This window comes from Drosophila rhopaloa, unplaced genomic scaffold, assembly GCF_018152115.1.
Source record: "Drosophila rhopaloa isolate 14029-0021.01 unplaced genomic scaffold, ASM1815211v1 contig_3, whole genome shotgun sequence".
Classification (NCBI taxonomy): Eukaryota; Metazoa; Arthropoda; class Insecta; order Diptera; family Drosophilidae; genus Drosophila; species Drosophila rhopaloa.
The window spans coordinates 10,349,754-10,373,217 of NW_025335123.1; the positions used below are offsets into that span (position 1 = coordinate 10,349,754).

Consider the following 23,464-nt stretch of genomic DNA (forward strand, 5'->3'; position numbering starts at 1 on the left):
AGTCGATTCGAATTGAAAATGGAAATGGAAAACCTTAATGCAGTCACAGTTATTATTGCATTTACCATTACCGCCTAATTGGAATGATAAAATATAAGGAAAAATGCTGCCGTACGGAGGTACAAAAATCCATTTAACAAATGCTCCAATTAGCATTGTGGGCGGCTGGGGGGCGTGGTCGGAGGGTGGGTGTGTCGGTGGTTCAGTGGTTCAATGGATCAGTGGGTGGTTGGTAGGTGGGTCACTTGGCCGTAAGTCGAGAAAACAAATGTCGGGCTGGGCACTTTTGCAAGAACAGGAAGAAAATCTACAGACTTTATGTTGGCGAAGATGTAATTCCCTAATTATTAAATTTAATAGTTTCCTTTAGTAGAAAACACACTCTACGGTTTTAAAAAAAAATGTCTTAAGCATTTGTATACAAATTTGGTATTAAAATTTAAAAAAATAATTAAATAAAGGAAAAGATGATGTATCTGAACCATATACACAAATATTTGTTACTACATCCACAACAAATTTAAATCAGGCATATATATCTTGAAAAAAATTGGCTGAATTTAAATAGAGATTTGATTTTCACGTTTCATGTAACTAAACTTTACCTTATTGCACAAAACTCTTAACTTTCGGGTATTCCTTTAAACTAGGATTAATAATTCTACTTTTAATCAGATAGAATGCACATTACGAGTGTGCCAGTGAGTATCCAGTTGAAGGCTGAAGATATAGCTGAAGATCCCGGAGAGATAGGGTAAGGAAAGGGTATATGGATCGAAGCCAGAAACCGAAGCGTGATCGCTGAGTGGCAGCGGCGACGTCATTGTCGTTGGCACGACATTTGCTTAAATTATGGCCGGCACAGCGCCCGGTGACCAAACGAGGACAGTTTGTATCTGTATCTGTATATATGTATCTGTATCTGCATCTGTATATGTATCTGTAGCTGACTTTGCCGACATTGTATCTGGCTCTATGACTGTGACTAAGGCATAGCCGTGGCTCTACTTGTGGGTCCAGATTGAAGCCGCTTCGATTGTTTCGGCCGTGCCCAGGCGCTCTGTCAATCACCAGGTGTGGGGGCGGTCGGGTATATACTGTGCCCATATACATACATGTGGCCACTGTATGTGTGTGTTTTGGGGGGCGTGGCCGACCCCAAAAAGCCATTACTACTTGCTGTTTGTTGTTGCCTTTCATTAGTCGTGATTAGTTTTGAAAAGGAGCACAAAATGCACGAAAAATTGGCAATTTGAGTCGCTTGTTTGCTTTGCCAGTAGTTACCCTTTACAGCTAATGGAAGTTCACGACTGTGTTCACAAGTTGCAGATAATGATGCCAAATAAATAATAATAATGTATTATCAAAACACAAATAATCATAAGCTTTACATTAATATTGTGTATAGGAAGACTATAATTTGAGAAATAAGGAGATATAAAATAATGTTAAATATTATTAAATAAGATATACTTTAGAAACCGTAACCAAAAACTGTCTAAAACTTCCTTTTTTTCAGGTCAGATACAGTCCTTATATATTCTTAGAATAACCTGCTTGTCGGTAGTAATAGGTATGAGGCAGTTTAGCACTCCATCCTGCTGCATTCTTGCATTTTTTGTTTTCTTAATTCGAAGTCGCGCCACGCGCCACAAACAACGACAAAAAAATAACAACGGCAACACAAACACGCCACTTGGACTTGACAAATTGCGAGCAACGTTTACAATTGAAACAATTTAATCAAACAACAAGCAAAAGTGGCAACTGAATGGGGGGGCTGCTAAGGGGAGGGGACAACGGACAACACGGTGGCAAAACAACAGAAATCGACGCTGAGTTGCACATTTCGTTGCCCCACTGTAGTAACTGCGGCAGCAGCAAAAATAAATACATAAATAAATGGGCGAAAATAAATAATCGAGAGTACAAAATGCTGACAAATTATATGGATAGTGAAATACCGATTTCACAACCATGGGAAACTTCTGCGCGGAAGGTGGCTAAGAATTTTAAAGATATGGATATGGTTAGATGGAGAAAAGGGGGCTTTATTTGATATTTCTTTATCATTTCTGCTGATTGAAAGTCCATTAAAGTGAACGAGAAAACCTTTGTTATTAATTATAAGTTAAATAAATGTTCAATTGAAAAGGTTACTTAGATTCATACACATCTTTTCTAAAATATTTTAAAGGCATGGACTTAGATTAATTTACTAAAAAGATTTGGCTCAAATAAAAAACAAACAACCAAATTATCAATGCAATTATCAATTTTAATTAAATGGGTGGTCGAAGAATAAGTAAATAATTAAAAAACAATTGTGATGGCCCAGTCAACGTAACTCACCGCAAAACAGTTAATATTCTTAAGTAGATAATTAAGCCATCAAGTGGTTTGCCCGACTTAATCGGATCGAGAGACTGAAACTAGCCACATGGCAACTGGTTCGGGCAATTCAGTTAATAGCTGAAAATGTTAATGCAACTGGCGGTTAAGGTGGATGTTTTGACCCCCCTTAACCCCTTGTTACCCCGTGTCTGTTGTTGTGTTTATTAGCATGTAAACCTGGGAGATACATGTTTCGAGAGGAGATTTGAGGGGTATTATAAATTATTAAAGTTTTAAATTGTACGCATCGAAATATTAAATCATGTATTAGTAGCCTCTTGTCTATGTAAATTATTGTAGTTTATTTTAGTTGCTGTTTAGCTCACTGTAACTAACAGTACATTTTGGGCTTTCTCCTACTGTGCATTTATAATTCCCAGTTGGTTTTAGTCAATATGTAAGACACTGAAAATCAAAGACATCGCGGAATTATTTCTTTTGTCAGACCTCACCTTTTTGTTTTTGTGTATACATAGCGAGCCAGCCCCCAATGCAAGCCCTTTAATAGTTCAACATGGCATCATGTCGCACGTCACTTGGATTGTCACGGTGTAAATGAAAATGGAGATGGAGATGGAGATAGCCACGGGGGGATATGGCGGATCGGGGGATATATCTACATATATCTGAGATGCCGATGGGCAAACACATGTCGACTGCTCCTGCCAGAAAGAGAGGGCGCAAGGGGCTGAGAAAGAGAGGGGCGAATGGGAATGATTAATGTGCATTTAATTGCCGGTTGGTCGGCTGATCGGCTGATCGGGCGAGTGCGAAGAGGTCGGCGCGATAAATTCGATAAACTAAACTGTGGGCTGCTAAATGTTCCCATTTATTAAAGATTAAATATATAACCCGGCTACAAGCCAAGCGACAGCAGAATAGATGGACAGATAAATAAATAAATAATAAATAAAGTAAACAACATCGCACCGATCGACCGCGTCGCATTTGCATATCAACTTTTCGCATTAAATTCAATTGAAAACTTTTCTCACTTTAGCATCATTTTGAAATTCAATGAGCCGCCCTCGCCCCCGCACTACTCATTTCAGACTTTGCTAATGTATTTATTGCCATTGGATGCGAGCACAAAATTTATGATGGCATTAAGCTAATGTTAAATGCAAAATAACATTTAAAGCCTAGAAATGCAAAAATTTATAGTGTTAGTTGTAATTTACACGAAGCACAACATAACCACCCCCGATGCGGCTTAACCCCTTGAATACCTTGAATGCCTGGCATTAGCATGGTTAATTGTATTCCGCTGTCAGTTTAGCTGGAACGCATTTGTTTCCCACATCCCATTTTTTATCCAGCATCGGCTAATGATAGTTGAGCGATTTCGATCTTGATGGATCGCTCTCAGGGCGGGGCATACCAGTTGTCAGCCTCTCGAGGAGCAAGGTGCATAAGTTTAAGGAAATTGTTCCCCAAGGAGGTTTTCATTTTTTCGATTTAAAGTCACACCAGCAGTCACACTACTCTGAAAACCATTGACACAAGAGATCGCACTTGTCAAATGGAAAATCAAATGATAAACAGCAAAGAATCTGCAATTTGGTAGTGTTAATACAAATGCAGTACACAATAAAACCCAAATAGCTTTACTGCATCGATTAAAAGATACATTTTGTTAGCGAAATTTGTATCATATTTTTAAAAAATCACTGAATTATAAATTAAGATCCTTAATTTCAAACGTTGGGCTACAGTTTCTTTTACACACATGTTTCTAATTAGATTTTACATTTCTCAAAAGCGCCAACTGGACAGGCACTTGTTAAACTAAATAACGTTTTCTACATAACTATATAGATGGCGCATTTCAGGAGTGGCTCCAGCTTGCGTCTGAAATTAAAGCAACATTTGCAGTTAAATTTGAAAAATATCCAACGGTATTGATAAAAGATTTCAAACATATAATTTGATATTCCTCCAAAATATTTTTCAATGCGCCTGTTATTTTTTATACTCTAATTCCATTATTCTTAATTTTAATAAAATTTTGGGTTTAAGTAGAATAATCTACTGCATTTTTTGCAAACTAATAAACTGATAATGTCAATGAAGCTATAAATTAATTTCCAATTTCCCTTGAAAAGACAAATGGGCAGCATTCCCGATTATAAGATGGCATTAAGATTCTTTATTCGACCGCAAGTTTGATTATTATTTTCGGCTTTACGAATTCTGGGTAATTCCGCGAACTATAAACCGGGAGCAACGAAGCAAGTAATTCGGAGGCACATGTTGCCATGACCACGCACACCACATGTCGAAGGTAGAGAAAGAGATGGCGAACGGTGCGATGAGCAATATCAGATACGGATACAGCTACGCACATCTCTCGGCAAACACACAGATACTCACAAACACCGCCGGGAGGTGCCGCAAACAAACGAAAGCGTGACTCGGTTTTTCACAACCGCGTAGATATATTTCGGCATGGGGTTATCCATATCACAGTTTTTTCGACCGCTTGCCACATTAACAATAATGTACCATTGGGAATATATGTTGAGTTAACCAGTAAGTGTCATTAAAATGCTCAAGGGACTATGCATTCTGGGTACTTGTGGAAGTAGAAACCAGACAACTCTCCGTACAAATGAACACGAAAACTGGGCAAAAAGAAGTAGAAATACCGAGTTGTTCCTAATCGATTATGCATCTTAAGAATTACATATGTACATACTTAGTATATGCATCTGTATACATAGGATTCATGTTTTTGTGATCAGTATGTTGTAGTCTTTCTTTCTGTACTTTTGTTGTCCTTATAATGACTGCACTTCTTTGAATTACCGTGATCATTTATTTCAATCTAAATTTATTCTTACAAAAAAAATGTCAAAATAAAAGTTTTAAAAGGGCACAACGATGACGGCCAGTTACCTTTTCTTTCGTGGCCAATACCATAACTTCTTTTATAATCACCATTTTGCGGTATTTTTATTGTGAACTTTTTTCTTACATTTTGAGAACTGCAGTCTCTCTCCGATCGCAGTGATCGTTCGCTGGAGTCACGGGCGCATCACTGGCGCAAGCAGAGACAGCTGCGAAGAGCTTAAAAGTATCTGGGGGATACTTTCGCAGCGAGAGCGCAAAGGTATTTTAGTTGTGTGTTTTTTCGAGCGGCTCTCTCTTTAGTCAGCTCGCTGTAGTCGCTCTCGCCGCGAGTTGTGTGAGTTTTCGGTTCGGATCGGATGGGATCTTTAGTTCTTGGACGGAATTCAACGTTTTCCGACGTTCGTTCTTTGCACCGAGCCCAAAACAAGCGCTCTCAATTATAAAAGAAAAAAAAAGCGAAAACGCAACAATTTGTTAAATAAATGAATTCATCGTTTTGAGGTAAAAAGTGAAGTTGCATATGATGAAATCGGTTTAATAACAGGTGGCTTTTAATTATTTTCTGTGCGTGTTTGCTAGGTTTTTATTATCTACGTTTTTTTTTTTTCGTGAATCGACCTTTGCGAACTTATCGTCGTAACCAGCAAAAACAAAAATTATAAAAAAAAACAGCAATGACAACAACAACGGTGGCTAATAATAATTAAACAGAGTGCGTTGTTGTGTGCTCACTGAACTGTCGGTGTGTGCGTGAGCCGAGTATCTGTGAGCGAGTGTGTGTGGCGAACTGGGCCAGTGTGTGTGTGTGTGTGCTGTGTTTCTGCGGAGACGTCCCATCGTCCAATCCTCCAATTGTCAACAGTTGAGACCCGCCACTTCGACAGACAGTCCTACTCCACTGCAGACCCCTTAAACTCCGCACACCCCCTCACTACCTCACTCCCCCACTCCGTCACTCCCTCACTCCATAGAGCATATAGTATTCCCCGATCATCCGATCGATGCGAATTGCATGGGCCCAACAACCGGACAACCCGAGCACAGTGAAAACGGCGAAAAAGAGGAAAAAGTGCTAACTGGGCAGTCGACGGCAACTTGATCGGGTAGGAACAGGTGAGTTAAGTATAGTATGTTAAGTGCCGTTAAGTATTTCAATTTGGGTCGATACCCGAGGCCTATACACATAAATGCTGGTTGGGAATCCTTAGCTTAATTATATCTACAGACTACAAATTAAGAATGCAGCTAGAGTACATTTGTAATGTTAAAATAAAATAGAAATACTATTGAGTAGAAGCAATAGAAAATGTATGTTAATAAACTAAAAAATTATAAAATGTGGACTTATAAGATACATATAATTAAGTGGCAAAAGTAACTTTAAAAGTAGCCACACATAGCTTTAAAAGTATATTTAAACTTCCGTAGATTTATAGGAAGAAGTAGCCAGCAAGTAATGCTGACTTTAACAAAAGAGGTTACGAAATTGTATAAATTATATACAGTAAGAAGTACATAATTGTATTGGAAAGAAATACAAGTCAATTCATTTTTTGTATATTTATTGTATGTTGAAATGTTTATCTTAAAAATCTTTGGCAAGGTGTTAATAGTGATTAATGAATGAAGGATACACTTTAAAAATGATGCCCTGCCTAAATTATCTAATAAAATAATAATAATTTAGAACTTGAGCAGCAATCAATTTTGGAAATGAATTCTCAAGAATTCTCAAGAAATTTCCAATAGGCTCAGATTTTTTTCTATTCAAATATATACATCATAAAAAATAAGACGAATGCAAAACAACGGCTTCATATACGTAGGTTGTTTGTTATCAAATTCATTCAACTTTCTGTCTGCAACAATAATTATTGATTACTACATTTGTTAATAATTTCAGAAATTATTACAACACGAAAATAGTTCAAATAGATTCCGTTGCCACGCAAAAGTTCTTACTATCGAAAGCGGAAATCTCAGCTTTCGGCGAAAATGTATATATGTAAACCAAACTCGGACCGCTTAAATGCCTCAACTTGCTGTCAAGGTCCGAGAATCCGAAACGAGACTCAAACACTTGGGCAATGAAGAGTCCATTAAACGAATTCAGCCCGTCTGTCTGACTTCTTATACCCTTCCTCCGGCAAAGCCGATTATTCAAAACACAGATAGGCCTGGGCGAAATTGTTTAATAAATCAAAATAGTAATAGTGTGGAACGTGGTACCTTATCGGGGAGAGGCAATCGACCTGATAGTGGGGCACAGCAAATAGAAGCCGAGTTAAGATCAATGTAGGAACGGAGGCAGATGTTGCATAACGGACACTAAGAGACCACTGAGGTCGCACCTGAACAGGTGAGTCAGGGAATAGAGGGAAGGTCAGCTGGTGCGTCAAGACCATGCTAATTACACAGAAAGAAACTAGACCTCACAAACAGCCACTCACTAGACACAGAACTAGGTCCTACATTCACACAATTTGCATAATTTAACTGATTAAAGCTTCTATCACTTTGATGTGTTTTATTTATATTCTTTCTATTTTTATTACATTTTAATTTTACTATTACATTTTCAATATTTAATACGAAATGTAATAATCATGTTAAAAAGGTTCTCTTAATTATTGAAATCAAAATGATTTACACTGCAAAGGAAGTTTAATTATTTTTACCAATTCTGGCCAAAATCACAAGCTAGAACAGGTCTTAAATTATTCACTTGTTTATAACTTTTAATATTGTCTTTTCTTAAAATTTTTTGTTGGTTGAAATGAATAGAAAACTTTGTTGTTTTTGTTGACGCAAAACTAATGGAATGGCAGCACCTTCCGTTTATTTCTTATGTGTGCTCCAGTTTACGTTTGCCGGCCTTTGATTTGTAAACCAAATAGTTTCCCGAGCTGTTTGTTTATTTAATTAGCATTTGGTTATGTGTGGACGGTGGGGCCGACGCACCGGAGAACTAACATCCGCGCCAGAATTCCCGAGACTTTTCGAGCTCAAAGAAGTTGCGTCGACGAAAAGCAAATATTTTAAATTTGAAATAATCATTTTTCTGCCCACCTTTAATTTCCAAAAAATTTCGAAAACATAAAAGATGACTTATTCAATATCAATATTTTAATATTGCAATATTTATAAAAATTTATGAAAATATGCATCATATTTTGCTTAAAAAATAAATAATTTCCCCACCTCTCAAAAACTGTTTATAGTGGGGTCTTCTTTAAGCTGACTTTTCGAGACATTTCAAGAGTCTCTGAGGCCTCTGAATTCCCGGACAGACGGAATTAGTAGCCGTCCAATTGTGGGATGTCTAATTCACCGGGGCCGCCAACGCAATCGTCTCAATTTATAAATAGATTTAAAGAATCTGGGCGGTGCAGCGTTTAGTTTCAAGCTTTATCGCGGCTCAAGTGTCCGCGTCTCTCGAAGATCGTCGCCCGGTGGAATCGGCCACCGGACACCAGTGCGTCCATTGCTAATGGAAAACACTTCCAGGGAAACGAGGCACGAACTCAAATATTTGCGGAACCACTCCACTCCAACCCAACATCAAATTTATATTTTACCCACGCAACAAGTGCGTCTCATTTCGAATTATGGAAAGATGGTATTTGATTTCGGGCAATATGCTTTTGGTACAACTCAAAAAGCAAATATGGTGTAGGTAAATCCATAAGGTTATTGGCTGCGTATCTTTTATTTTTGATTATATGTTACTATCGATTTAAAGCTCATACTATATTGTGGTAATTGAGAACTCATACAAATTAAATAATCACTTTAAACTTGGCAGGTGAAGGTTTGTGATGAGCAACTGTTAAAAAAACAAATTGAGATTATGCTGGCACATCGTAAATGTAATTTTCATTTGATTTATTTATTTTTTACAATAAAGTTGATTTAAGTTTTATCACCACTTTAATTTACCCGCTTCAGTTGCACATTCCCCCCAAATTTATTTCAATACACTGAGCACTTGAAACCGATCATGTTGCATAGCAAAATCAGTAAAAAACTGTTGTCTTTAATCAACATTTAGTTTTAATTTTTTCTATTTTACCGATAAGTGAAAATTTATAAACGTAATGCTAAGGGAATTTTTGATGATGGGTCAACTTGGATCAAACTATTTATTCAATGATCGATTTAAAATATCCTTTATTACATACAAGAATTGATCATAGTGATAATTTGGTTTTAATGTGTGGATTAACTTTGTAACTGTTTCTCTGTTATCATGAAAATATATTTATATTGAAATAGCGGGCAGAAGTGGGTATATGATTTTTCCAGCATAGAAATAGAACAGACTAGATGAGTAATATTTCCGGCAGAAGCGGCACTCGGCACGTGGCATTAATTTATTCAATGCTCCCCTCTTCTGATTTTCCCCACGCAGAGATTCCCATGAACGGCGGCCACTGAACACCACCGCCACTATCCCCCATTCCACAGACCAGCCGGGACATCCAATCCGGGATGGCGCAGCTCGCGATGACGAAGCGCAAGACGCTGATCATCGCCTGTTGCGGGATCGTGTTGGGCCTCTGCATCGGCACCGTGATGAGGAACTACCGGGCCCTGGAGATCGTGAAGCGATGCAGCCTGCGGCCCACGAATCTCAGGTCGCCGGCGGAGATCATCGGGCTGCGGGAGGAGGACACCATTCAGAATTCGCAGCGGAACCTCGTCTTCGTGGGCGTGATGACGGCCAAGAGCTTCCTGGAGGGCAGGGCGCGGGCGGTGTACGATACGTGGGGCAAGGAGGTGCCCGGCCGGATGGCCTTCTTCAGCTCGGAGGGCAGCTACTCCGAGGATCTGCCCGTGGTGGGCCTGAAGAACGTCGACGACCGCTATCCGCCGCAGAAGAAGTCCTTCATGATGCTGTACTACATGTACGAGCACTACATCGACAAGTTCGAGTGGTTCATCCGGGCGGACGACGATGTGTACATGGAGCCGGCCAAGCTGGAGCGCTTCCTCCGCTCCATCGACAGCTCCCGGCCGCAGTTCATCGGGCAGGCGGGCAAGGGCAACAGTGAGGAGTTCGGCCTGCTGTCCCTGGAGTTCGACGAGAACTTCTGCATGGGCGGACCGGGCGTCATCCTCAGCAGCGAGACCCTGCGCCGCGTGGCGCCCCACATCCCCACCTGCCTGAAGAACCTGTACAGCAACCACGAGGACGTCGAGGTGGGCAGGTGTGTGCAGAAGTTCGCCGGCATTCCATGCACCTGGAACTACGAGGTGGGTTCTCCCCATTTGGGATCGAAATCTTACATTCGATTTTTCATCACCTAAAACTTTATTCAAAACAAGAAAGTTGCAGTTGTTACAAATCTGTCCATTTTGCGCTGCATTTTGCCATCGTTTATATGGAAGCTATATGATATTGTTGTCCGATTTTAATTTATTTAAAACCGTAATTTTATAATATTTAAATATTACCAAATCCCAAAGAATAAAAATAAATTATTTAAAACAAAGTAATAATTTTTGTTGAATCCTTTTTTCCGATTATTCCAATGGGAGCTATATGATATAGTCGCCCGATCCGGCTGGTTCCGTAATATATACCCAACATAAAGGCTGTGTAATAGGAATTTCGTATATTAGCAGACGGAAGTTCATACTAGTAATGATGTCGTTATGATTAGACCAACAAATATGTAGCTTCGTTCTTAATAACTACCGAAATCTTCAAAGTCCAATGTTTTTTTTATATTAAAATCGAAACAACTTTTTAGACTTCCGTGCTTAATGATCTTGATTTTAAACTTATAGATGCAGTACATTCTGCGTCACAACTCCAGCGGTCGAAATGCATACACTGGAAAACTGAAACGGAAAGAGATCCACAACGCCATCACCCTGCATCCCATTAAGCAGGCGCCACTCATGTACCGATTGCACTCCTATGTCCAGGTGGGTCCTTCAATATTTAAATATTGAGAAACATTAAATTCGAATTAAACTAAATCGCTATTGTGTAAAACAGGGGCTGAAGGCCGAGGAGATGCGGCAGGAGTCCCTGCTCCTCCACCGGGACATCAAGCGGATGGCCAAGTATCTGGAGGTTCCGGACGAGAGCACCTACATGCTGCCCAGTGCCTCGCCAGAAAGCGATTCGGGCAAGAGGCACTTCCAGGACCACAACATATTGGGTAAGTCCAAAAAACATAGCAATTGCAGTGACTTTTAGAGGACTATTACAACGTTATGTATTTGAAATAACTGAGAACAAAAATTTACACATCTCTGACAAACTAAGAAGTATTATGAAACCTTAAGCTGGTCATCATCCGCATCTGCAGCCGCATCCTGGTCGTGGTTGCACAGGGTGACCCCACTTCCCAGGCAGGCGGCATATCCCATGAGATGGGGCAGCAGATTCTGCTCCATGACCCCACCGAAAAGGTGCGCCTGCGGACCCATCGCAAACACGGCCACATCCTCTCCAGAATGCACACCCTTCCGTCCATGAATATAACTGGGGGTGTAGGAGGCTGTGAAAGGGACAAAGATGGGTCACTTTTGGTATCAGACATTAACAAAGCAATACCAAGAGAAAAAAAAAATAAAGTTCAGGTTAAAATATCAATTTTTTACTTCCTATAAAAGGTATTTTAAACACCACAACTCTCAAATTTGAAGTAGGAATTTCTATGGCTTCTAAAATATTTTGAGGCCTTAAATAGAAAAGTTTGAGAGTTTGAGTATTAGGTTTTTAATATTATTTAAATAATTTAATGATACAGAAGCTGTTATAAATTGGTAATATTGCCAAAACTTAAAAGTCGTACAATAAACTCTTTAAGTTCGTAAATCTGTTTTTCTGCACTTTTAGAAATTTTTTAAAGTTTCACGATTTTTTTTGCCCGGTTTTAAATTGTACTTCCTTTTGTTTGCCACGAGAAAAATTAAAATTTAAAAGCTTCCAAGGGTCAAGACTATTATTTAACAGGATTTTGAAATATTATTCACCAGCCAACAGTCTAATTAATTTTAAAATTAGATTTCACCTTTTTTTCCGAGACATTTTTCGGTTTTCTTATGGTAGACCAAATTGGGAACCTATACTCACTTGGACTCAGCGTCTTGCTAGGACTCTCCCTCCGACCATCCTTGTCCAGGCTCTGCCACTTGCCGATGGCGTAGTTCAAGGTGCTATAGGGCACCCCATTCAGGTCCCGCTGCTGCTCATCCATGCCCAGGATGGGGGTTCCCCGGCGGGCGTATCCGGCCATGCTGAGGGTGTGCGAATGGTCGGCGGTGACCACCAGCAGGGTTTCCCTTGGGTCGGTCATCTTGGCCACCGCCTCCACCGCCGCATCGAACTCGAGCGTCTCGTCCAGGGCGTAACCCACCCGCGTCTCGTGGTGACCATGGTCAATGCGGCCGCCCTCGATGAACACGAAGTAGCCATTGCCTTCCTCCTGCGACTTTTGCTCCAGCTTTTCAATGGCCGTCGCGGCCATTTCGCAGAGTCGGGGCTGCTCCTTGCTGGCGGCCAGGTGGTAGGACATGTGGTTGTCGCTGAAGAGTCCCAAAAGGGCTCCCGTGGCGCCGCTGCAGTTCCTCAACTCCTTCAGGGAGCGGGAGAAGCAGCCACTTGGGTTGGACTGGCGCCACTGGGAGAGCAGGTCCTTGCCGTCCCTGCGCTCGTCGGCGAACTTGCCCAGACCACCGCCCAGGATCACGTGCAGATTGCAGCCCGGCTCGTCCTCCACCAGCTGGCGGGCGATCTCCAGCTCCTCGCCCCTCCGCGGGACATGGGCGTAGGCGCCGGCGGGACTGGCGTCCGTCAGCCGGGTGGTGGTCACCACACCCGTGGCCTTGCCCGCCCGCTGGGCCCACTGCAGCACGGAGTCCACCTGCTCGCCGCCGGCACTCTGGCCCACCGTGCCGCTGCGGGTCTTGACCCCGCCCAAGTAGGCGGTGGCCGTGCAGGCCGAGTCCGGCGTCTGCTCGTCGATGCAGTACGTCTTGCTGAGGCCGGCGAAGGGGAAACGCTCCACGGCCAGTTGGGCCTCCTCGCCGCGTCCTCCGCGACGTTGGCCCTTCAGGATGCGGGCGGCCGTCATGGTGGTGATGGACAGGCCATCGCCCAGGAACATCACCATGTTTTTGGCCCGTCGGCCATCGGCGATGGAGTCCTTGGTCCTGGCCAAACGTTCGTGCAACTGATCCTGCGCCTGACGCAGCCAAAAGGACGCCAGCTGCTCCTCCGCCGGCTGCACTTGCTCCGCGAAGATCAGCGATTGAACGAGGATCAGGAGCACCAGGATCGGCATTCGCTTGGCTTGGGGCGACATTTCGGCTCGGGTTTTTTTTCACGGGACAAGACCGAATCCGATCTGACTGCCGGCGCCGTCAGACGTCCGTTTAAATGGCCAACTCTGTTGAGGATTTGCCAAGCCAACGCACCGGAAAATCAACCACCACATGGGGCGTCTTCCCATTAGCATTGGCCCAATTGCAGGGGGCCCATGGATAAGCTAACCTGATTCGGGGGCGCAGAAATGACACTAATTAATTTTGATAAGGCGTGAAAAGTTTTGGTTTTTGCTTAAATTCAAAAGAAACATTTTTAGGACCACCTTTATTTTAATTAATAACATAGAAATACGTGAGGGTGTATTGAGTCTATGAAAAATACCTATTTTTCAAGAATACCTATTTTTCAATAGAAAGAATTAATAGACTATCTAACGTTTTGAAACAAATTTTAAAATAGAAAAAATTGATCAATTTTATAATAATATATTAAATAAAACGTGACTTCATAAATTCAAATGTTTTTTGCAATGATAAAATGTTTAAATAATCTATAATAATCTATTAAATACAATTTAACTTTATAAATTCAATGACTTTTTTGCATTGCCTAAAACTATTTGGGATTGAATTTTTGATTTTATACAAAGTTTGAATAAGATCCAAATACAATAGAAAATTGGAATATTTATATAAAAAATATATACCTAATACAAATTTAAAAGTTATGCAAATAAATATTTGTAATTTCCTAAAAAAAAATCTGTTATTACAGAAAGAGTTTCAATGTCACTACTTTATTTGTATATGACTTTTCTATTACTTAAATTTGCTTTCTTTAAACTGACGAATATTAAACATCTTATAATAAATATTTAGTTTTTAATTTATCCATCATGTGCTTAAGACTTATTTTTTTATAATATGCTTTATATTTCTTACCCATCTGACGTCATCTATTCCCTCCTTCTCGTCCACAGGAATTAGTCCGGAATTGAATAAATTCGTACCCGGCAGCACCGATGACCTGCTGGACTGGTCCTTCATCTCCCGCAGCCTGTACTCGGCCAGTTCGGCCAATCCCAAGCAGAAGATCGACTCGGCGATGCGGGAGGGCCTCGAGGACGTCATCACCGAGGTGATGGAGAACATCAACAACTACTCCCGGCAGCGGGGTCGCGTGATCGAGTTCCGGGAACTGCTCTACGGATACCATCGGCTGGACGCGCTGCATGGCCAGGATCTGATCCTGGACCTGCTGCTCATCTACAAGAAGTACCGCGGCAAGAAGATGACGGTCCCGGTGCGAAGGCATCTCTACGTGCAGCGGGCCTTCACTGGAATCTTTGTCAAGGAGTTCGACGAGGACTTCTACAACGTCACATTGCAGCAGAGTGAGTAGTGGGAGGAATTAGGATAGAGGGTATTGGGACAGCCAGGAACACCATTGGAAAGCTTTTTTCCGTGAGCTATTTCCCTTTACTTGGTTTTTACTCGGGTTTTTGGTTAATTTTTATGCTGTTCTGAACTGAAATTGCTGAATAACAGAGAATCAAGCCCCAAACTTGTTGTTTTCCATTTTTCAATAAAAAATTAATCTTAATCATAAACAAGAAAAGAAGTAAACTTCGGCAAGCCGAAGTTTATATACCCTTACAATTATTACAAATCGAATACATTTCGATTTCTATGCCTATATTACTGAAAGGTGGCCCATAACTGGACTTCCGAAGTCCATAACTTTACCAAATTTTATCTGATTTTAAAGTGGCATACCTCTAAAGACTCCTAATTCGATTCTCAAAAAATCTGCATCAAAATTTTTAATTTTAGAGTTGTTCCGATTTTTTACCCATTTTCATGTCATTTATTTCCAAGTTTCCGATGTGTTGTTAAAAGGTGGCCCATAACTGGACTTCGGGAGTCCATAACTTTACCAAATTTTATCCGATTTCAAAGTGGCATACCGTTAAGACTCGTGATTTGATTCTCAAAAAATCTGCATCAAAAATTTTCATTTTAGCGTTGGTGCAATTTTTGACCCATTTTCATGTCATTTATTTCCAAGTTTCCAATGTGTTGTTAAAAGGTGGCCCATAACTGGACTTCGGAAGTCCGTAACTTTACCAAATTTTATCCGATTTCAAAGTGGCATACCGTTAAGACTCGTGATTTGATTCTCAAAAAATCTGCATCAAAATTTTTCATTTTAGAGTTGGTCCAATTTTTTACCCATTTTCATGTCATTTATTTCCAAGTTTCCGATGTGTTGTTAAAAGGTGGCCCATAACTGGACTTCCGAAGTCCATAACTTTACCAAATTTTATCCGATTTTAATGTGGCATACCTCTAAAGACTCTTAATTCGATTCTCAAAAAATCTGCATCAAAATTTTTCATTTTAGAGTTGATCCAAATTTTGACCCATTTTCATGTCATTTATTTCCAAGTTTCCGATGTGTTGTTAAAAGGTGGCCCATAACTGGACTTCCGAAGTCCATAACTTTACCAAATTTTATCCGATTTTAAAGTGGCATACCGTTAAAGACTCGTGATTTGATTCTCAAAAAATCTGCATCAAAAATTTTCTTTTTAGAGTTGGTCCAATTTTTGACCCATTTTCATGTCATTTATTTCCAAGTTTCCGATGTGTTGTTAAAAGGTGGCCCATAACTGGACTTCGGAAGTCCGTAACTTTACCAAATTTTATCCGATTTCAAAGTGGCATACCGTTAAAGACTCGTGATTTGATTCTCAAAAAATCCTCATCAAAATTTTTCATTTTAGCATTGGTGCAATTTTTGACCCATTTTTATGTCATTTATTTCCAAGTTTCCGATGTGTTGTTAAAAGGTGGCCCATAACTGGACTTCCGAAGTCCATAACTTTACCAAATTTTATCCGATTTTAAAGTGGCATACCGTTAAAGACTCGTGATTTGATTCTCAAAAAATCCTCATCAAAATTTTTCATTTTAGCATTGGTGCAATTTTTGACCCATTTTCATGTCATTTATTTCCAAGTTTTCGATGTGTTGTTAAAAGGTGGCCCATAACTGGACTTCCGAAGTCCATAACTTTACCAAATTTTATCCGATTTTAAAGTGGCATACCTCTAAAGTCTCTTAATTCGATTCTCAAAAAATCTGCATCAAAATTTTTCATTTTAGAGTTGATCCAAATTTTGACCCATTTTCATGTCATTTATTTCCAAGTTTCCGATGTGTTGTTAAAAGGTGGCCCATAACTGGACTTCCGAAGTCCATAACTTTACCAAATTTTATCCGATTTTAAAGTGGCATACCTCTAAAGTCTCTTAATTCGATTCTCAAAAAATCTGCATCAAAATTTTTCATTTTAGAGTTGATCCAAATTTTGACCCATTTTCATGTCATTTATTTCCAAGTTTCCGATGTGTTGTTAAAAGGTGGCCATAACTGGACTTCCAAAGTCCATAACTTTACCAAATTTTATCCGATTTTAAAGTGGCATACCTTTAAAGACTCGTGATTTGATTCTCAAAAAATCCTCATCAAAATTTTTCATTTTAGCATTGGTGCAATTTTTGACCCATTTTTATGTTATTTATTTCCAAGTTTCCGATGTGTTGTTAAAAGGTGGCCCATAACTGGACTTCCGAAGTCCATAACTTTACCAAATTTTATCCGATTTTAAAGTGGCATACCTCTAAAGTCTCTTAATTCGATTCTCAAAAAATCTGCATCAAAATTTTTCATTTTAGAGTTGATCCAAATTTGGACCCATTTTCATGTCATTTATTTCCAAGTTTCCGATGTGTTGTTAAAAGGTGGCCCATAACTGGACTTCCAAAGCCCATAACTTTACCAAATTTTATCCGATTTTTAAGTGGCATACCTTTAAAGACTCTTAATTCGATTCTCAAAAAATCTGCATCAACATTTTTCATTTTAGAGTTGGTCCAATTTTTGACCCATTTTCATGTCATTTATTTCCAAGTTTCCGATGTGTTGTTAAAAGGTGGCCCATAACTGGACTTCCAAAGCCCATAACTTTACCAAATTTTATCCGATTTTTAAGTGGCATACCTTTAAAGACTCTTAATTCGATTCTCAAAAAATCTGCATCAACATTTTTCATTTTAGAGTTGGTCCAATTTTTGACCCATTTTCATGTCATTTATTTCAAAGTTTCCGATGTATTGTTAAAAGGTGGCCATAACTGGACTTCCAAAGTCCATAACTTTACCAAATTTTATCCGATTTCAAAGTGGCATACCTTTAAAGACTCGTGATTTGATTCTCAAAAAATCTGCATCAAAATTTTTCATTTTAGCGTTGGTGCAATTTTTGACCCATTTTCATGTCATTTATTTCCAAGTTTCCGATGTGTTGTTAAAAGGTGGCCCATAACTGGACTTCCAAAGTCCATAACTTTACCAAATTTTATCCGATTTCAAAGTGGCATACCTTTAAAGACTCTTAATTCGATTCTCAAAAAATCTGCATCAAAATTTTTCATTTTAGAGTTGATCCAAATTTGGACCCATTTTCATGTCATTTATTTCCAAGTTTCCGATGTGTTGTTAAAAGGTGGCCCATAACTGGACTTCCAAAGCCCATAACTTTACCAAATTTTATCCGATTTTTAAGTGGCATACCTTTAAAGACTCTTAATTCGATTCTCAAAAAATCTGCATCAACATTTTTCATTTTAGAGTTGGTCCAATTTTTGACCCATTTTCATGTCATTTATTTCCAAGTTTCCGATGTGTTGTTAAAAGGTGGCCCATAACTGGACTTCCAAAGCCCATAACTTTACCAAATTTTATCCGATTTTTAAGTGGCATACCTTTAAAGACTCTTAATTCGATTCTCAAAAAATCTGCATCAACATTTTTCATTTTAGAGTTGGTCCAATTTTTGACCCATTTTCATGTCATTTATTTCAAAGTTTCCGATGTATTGTTAAAAGGTGGCCATAACTGGACTTCCAAAGTCCATAACTTTACCAAATTTTATCCGATTTCAAAGTGGCATACCTTTAAAGACTCGTGATTTGATTCTCAAAAAATCTGCATCAAAATTTTTCATTTTAGCGTTGGTGCAATTTTTGACCCATTTTCATGTCATTTATTTCCAAGTTTACGATGTGTTGTTAAAAGGTGGCCCATAACTGGACTTCCGAAGTCCATAACTTTGCCAAATTTTATCCGATTTCAAAGTGGCATACCTCTAAAGACTCTAAATTTGATTCAAAAACAAGAAAGGAAAGCTATCTTCGGGCGGAGCCGAAGTTGAAATACCCTTGCAGAATCTTCTGTAAATTATATTCTCCAAAATTATTCATATGATGCATTCTTAACACTCATAAAAAATCCCAACTTCCTAACTTTTAAAACACCAAAGTTATAGCATTTCCAATCGTTCAGTTATATAGTCGGCCGATCCCGGCCGTTCCGACTTATATACTGCATGCAAAGGAAAGAAGGGTGTGTGCAAAGTTTCAATTCGATATCTTTAAAACTGAGAGACTAGTTTGCGTAGAAACAGACAGACGGACAGACAGACGGACAGACGGACATGGCTATATCAACTCAGGAGGTGATCCTGATCAAGAATATATATACTTTATAGGGTCGGAGATGTCTCCTTCACTGCGTTGCACACTTTTGACCAAAATTATAATACCCTCTGCAAGGGTATAATAATTTTTGTCAAACAGAGTTATATAACAGAATTCATTTATTTTAATTAACAATTTTATTTATCATAGTTTTTTTAATTTAGAGAAAGCAAAAGAAATACGAAAAATATCCTAAAAGTTATAATTTCATATTTTATTCAAATAAATAAATAATTTCCGCCAAATTTCAATGAGCGGTCGGTTTCGCCCCACCCGCTTTTACTTACATTTTTTATATTTTCCTCTTTCCCCGGCAGGTCTCTTGGGCAGCCTCTTCCAGAACGGGATGGCCCGGCTGACCAGCCACTTCACGATGGCCAGCGGACTGCTCCCGCCGACGCAGGACAAGATTGTGTTCGTCCTGCCGATCGCGGGCCGCCTGGGAACCTTCGAGCGCTTCCTGCGCACCTACGAGCGCGTCTGCGTGCGCGGCGAGCAGCACTGCGACCTGCTGGTGGTGATCTTCGGCTTGCCGGAGGACCTGGGCGACCACCTGCAGCTGCTCCACGATCTGCGTGGCAGGCATGTCTACCAGCAGGTGAACTGGATCCAAAGGAGCACCGCCTTCTCGCGCGGCGTGGCCTTGGATGTGGCGGCCAGATCCTCGTACATCCGGCAGGAGGACATCATCCTGTTCATCGACGTGGACATGGTGTTCGAGGTGGAGACACTGCAGCGGGTGAGGATGCACACGCAGCGGGGCAAGCAGGTGTATCTGCCCATTGTCTTCAGCCAGTACGATCCGCAGCGGAGGAGTGGTGGAGCTGGCGAGGAGGAGGCCCCAAGGATCGACGACGAGAGCGGCTACTTCCGGCAGTTTGGCTTCGGCATCTGCGCCATCTACAAGTCGGACATTCTGGACGAGGATATCAACGGGTTCGACAAGGACATCACCGGCTGGGGCCTGGAGGATGTCAAGTTCCTGGAGAAGATCGTGCGGGTGGGCACCAGGCAGCGCGGCTTCCTGGCCAACACCGCCGAGGTGGCCATGGACTACAATGAGGCCGCCGAGCAGTGGCGCCGGCTGAGTGTCTTCCGCGCACCGGATCCCACGCTCGTCCACATCTACCACGACATTAGCTGCGACGTCCAGCTGGATGCCCCGCAGTACAACATGTGCCTGGGCACCAAGGCCAACTCCCTGGGCAGCACGAGACTGATGGAGCAGCTCTTCCACAGCAGTCCGGGGAACGTCCAGTTTGCCGCCGACTTTAATCGCCAAAAGCAACAGCAACAGCAGCAGCAGCAGCAGCAGGCCAGGTGATGATCGATCCCATCCAAATCCAGTGATCCCCATCCGCGATTCTGCCACATAGTATTATGCTAAATGTTTCCTAAATGAGCGCGTGCGTGGAGTGTGTGTGAGCCAGCCGATATGCCAAATCAATTCGTTAGTCCCTAATGCTAAGCTAGACATCTAGTGATCCCTGCATCCATAGATGGCAGTGATGGGATTGGGATAGGTACAAATTGTTAACTAGTAGGATGAAGCTACCGATACAAAATTATTACCTGCTTAAATGTGCATTATGAAAACAAATGATAACTTTATTTTTTAATCTTGAATAAGTCATCGGTAAATAGTAACCAACATAAAACAACTAAAAATGTCGATACTATTTTAAATATTTGCGGTAATAATAATAATTTTAATAATAATTATATAAATTACTATTCCATATTGCCAATTCAAAATTGAGTGGAGTAAATCGAGAAGTAAAAAAGTTGTTCCTATTTAGACTTGCCTGGGAATTAAAAACAAATAATGAAGTGTACAAATAATTAGTATTTACAATGTCAATAGACTTTTGAACATAAATTATAATTTTTTTAAATAATTTAGATAGTTTTAAGTCAGATAATGGTAGTAATGGTGGTGCGCCTAAGTACCTTCTATTCCACCATAACTTTTCCCATCACTGTAGGTAGATTGGTTATTTATTAAGATATAGCTATCCATCCGAGCTGATCCATGTCCCTAATTCTGTAGCATTTTAAAAATGCATATCTAAATGTTTATCTATAATTTAATAATAAGACCTTATTTTCTTTGATTTGACTAGGAAAATTGTATTCCAATAACCAAAATCGTGTTGATAAAATATGCATTCACAAGTTATCTAAATACTTGATTTTCCACTCAAATAAACACTTAATTGTATAGAAGATGTCTTTATTTTAAAATAAAACCAAACGTCTTTCATTTGACGGTTAATTTTACTCATTAGAAGATAAGTATTGGAAATTGGTTTTGTAACAATGTTTCAGTTCTGCATCCAACATAATTCTATGATTATGGACATCTATTCTACTTGATAATATTATATATATATTTAAAATCTATATCAAATAGATATTAATAGATCACATAGTTTCCGTTATTTATAACCAACTACTGTGCAGACAGTAATTTGATTATTGTCAAGTTAAAAGCATCGTGTTAAGCTTCCTTTTAAAGTTGTAAACGATGCATATCCAATGGATGTCTATACATAATCCACCGGCTCTATGCCGAGCAATGACAAAGCCACATTCATGATCTGTCGCACGGCCATGATGAGGTAGATCCTGGCATACAAAATCGGCATCAGTTGATCGCGCTTCTGGACCAGCACCTTCTTGTGGCGATAGTAGCGACTGAAGGTACTGGCCAGACTGTCAATAAAGCGCACCAACAGATGGACACCACACTGGCCCTGCTTCACTTGATCCATCAGGGATTCGAGAAGCTCTGGGAAAGTCAAAAGGTAGCCGTAAATCAACTGCCAATCCATCTGCAAAAAGTAACAAGAAAATTTTAGAAAGAATTGCAAGAATCAGGAAACAATCCTCTTACATCATCTTCTAGAACTCTGAGATCGATCTCACCCAACGGTGGCAGTGGCTCGTACACTCCGGCGTGCACCTGACCACCAAAGGTGCGTAGCAGCGTCTCCAGTCGAGCCGAATTGTACAGGATGTACGAAGCCCCCTTGGAGCTGCCCAATCCATTGCGCACCACACTGGCGGCGGTGGCGTGGCGCACCTCGAAGAGATCCACGATCACGGCAGCTGCTCCCAGACGCTTCATCAGCACGTCAATGTTGCACAAGCCTGCCGGACGGATTCCATTGCGGTGCATGGCCATCAGACGCATGTGCATGGAGCGCATCCTGCGTTAAAAGAAAATAGCAGAGTACAACTTTAAGATATGCAAAAATATTGAAGAGATTTAACTCTTATCAGTACATGTGTATAAATATATATGTTTTTTATAAAAATAAAAGTTTTGCTTTAAAGAAATGTGTTTGTTATATGCACAGCTTTTTAAATAAGTGAATATATTCTACATAGCGCTGAATATACTCACTCCAAGTAGTTGTCTAAGACCATCGCAGTAGCAGTCTTCTTTACGGGCTCCAGCACAGGACCGCTCACGAGGCAGACATGATTCTTGGTCTCCATCTGGGAGCATTTCTGCAACTCGACGTTCACGAAGAGGGTGTCCTCCTTCTGATCCTTGGCCTCGACCAGGCGCCAGGGCGAATAGTCCACCAGACGGAGCATGATCTGGTAGAGCTGCTGCAGGCGATAGAAGCGCAGCTCCTGGGAGCCATCGGTGGCTCCCGCCTCGGCCTGCAAGCGCAGGCACATGGTGGGCGAGTGCTCCGTCTTCTGGGGACGCCCGTAGTCGGCGCCCTGGATGAGCACGGCCTTCAGAACATAGTCGATGATCGGACGGCGCTGGAAGTGCAGGGCATAGCGCTCCTTGTGCAGCAGAGTGATCTCGCAAAGCGGGAAGCGCCACTCCTTGGACTGCCGCACCAGCTCCTGGCGCTGCTCCTCGCCGGGCAGCAGGACATCCATGTCGCGGCGCAGACCACGACCCTGCCTCTTGGCAAAGTTCTGCCAGTAGCGCGAGGTGGCCGCCAGGCTGAGGTCGCCCTGCTCGGCCAGATTCTCGTTGTGGTAGCGGATGATCTCGCCGCATCTCCGCAAGCGCAACGGAGCCACAGCCCCTGCATCGCCGGCCGACTCATCCTCCGGTTGGGTGAAGAAGGCAAAGAGCTGCTGGCTAAACTGCGACAGCGGGTTGCAATCCATTATTAACTGATTTACTCTTTCAGCTACAGATTAATTTCCTTTTTTCTGTAGGATTTTTCTGCTTTGTGGTGAACGACTGGTGTTATCGATATGTTATGATACGAAAATCATTCCGCGCCACTATTCAACACTGACCATTCCTGAATAAAATGGTTCTGCGCCACTTTTCAACACTGACCATTCTAA

General features: G+C 40.9%; 3 protein-coding genes across 5 annotated transcripts; 1 reads left to right on the top strand and 2 right to left on the bottom strand.

Annotated features, from left to right (window-relative positions):
- Positions 1-5,575: 5,575 nt before the first annotated feature.
- LOC108049922 (chondroitin sulfate synthase 1) lies at positions 5,576-21,398 on the top strand. 3 transcript variants are annotated; one of them, XM_044461069.1, is made up of 7 exons: positions 5,576-5,748; positions 5,827-6,360; positions 9,659-10,503; positions 11,041-11,181; positions 11,255-11,420; positions 14,514-14,927; positions 19,453-21,398. In XM_044461069.1, exons 3-7 carry the CDS (start codon positions 9,739-9,741, stop codon positions 20,457-20,459), a joined length of 2,493 nt encoding a protein of 830 aa, XP_044317004.1. In that variant the 5' UTR covers positions 5,576-5,748; positions 5,827-6,360; positions 9,659-9,738; the 3' UTR covers positions 20,460-21,398. The 3 variants fall into 3 exon arrangements, with proteins under 3 accessions (XP_044317004.1, XP_044317003.1, XP_044317005.1); XM_044461068.1 differs by having other exon boundaries at positions 5,576-6,360; XM_044461070.1 differs by lacking the exon at positions 9,659-10,503 and having other exon boundaries at positions 5,576-6,360.
- Positions 11,453-13,617, bottom strand: LOC108049923 (alkaline phosphatase, tissue-nonspecific isozyme). The gene is made up of 2 exons (XM_017131327.2): positions 12,341-13,617; positions 11,453-11,762 (listed from the first exon to the last, which is right to left on the bottom strand). The coding sequence occupies exons 1-2, from the start codon at positions 13,569-13,571 to the stop codon at positions 11,533-11,535; spliced, it is 1,461 nt and encodes a 486-aa protein (XP_016986816.1). The 5' UTR covers positions 13,572-13,617; the 3' UTR covers positions 11,453-11,532.
- LOC108048833 (DALR anticodon-binding domain-containing protein 3) lies at positions 21,352-23,463 on the bottom strand. The gene is made up of 3 exons (XM_017129750.2): positions 22,545-23,463; positions 22,032-22,347; positions 21,352-21,969 (listed from the first exon to the last, which is right to left on the bottom strand). The coding sequence occupies exons 1-3, from the start codon at positions 23,276-23,278 to the stop codon at positions 21,682-21,684; spliced, it is 1,338 nt and encodes a 445-aa protein (XP_016985239.1). The 5' UTR covers positions 23,279-23,463; the 3' UTR covers positions 21,352-21,681.
- Between the last annotated feature and the right edge of the window lies 1 nt (position 23,464).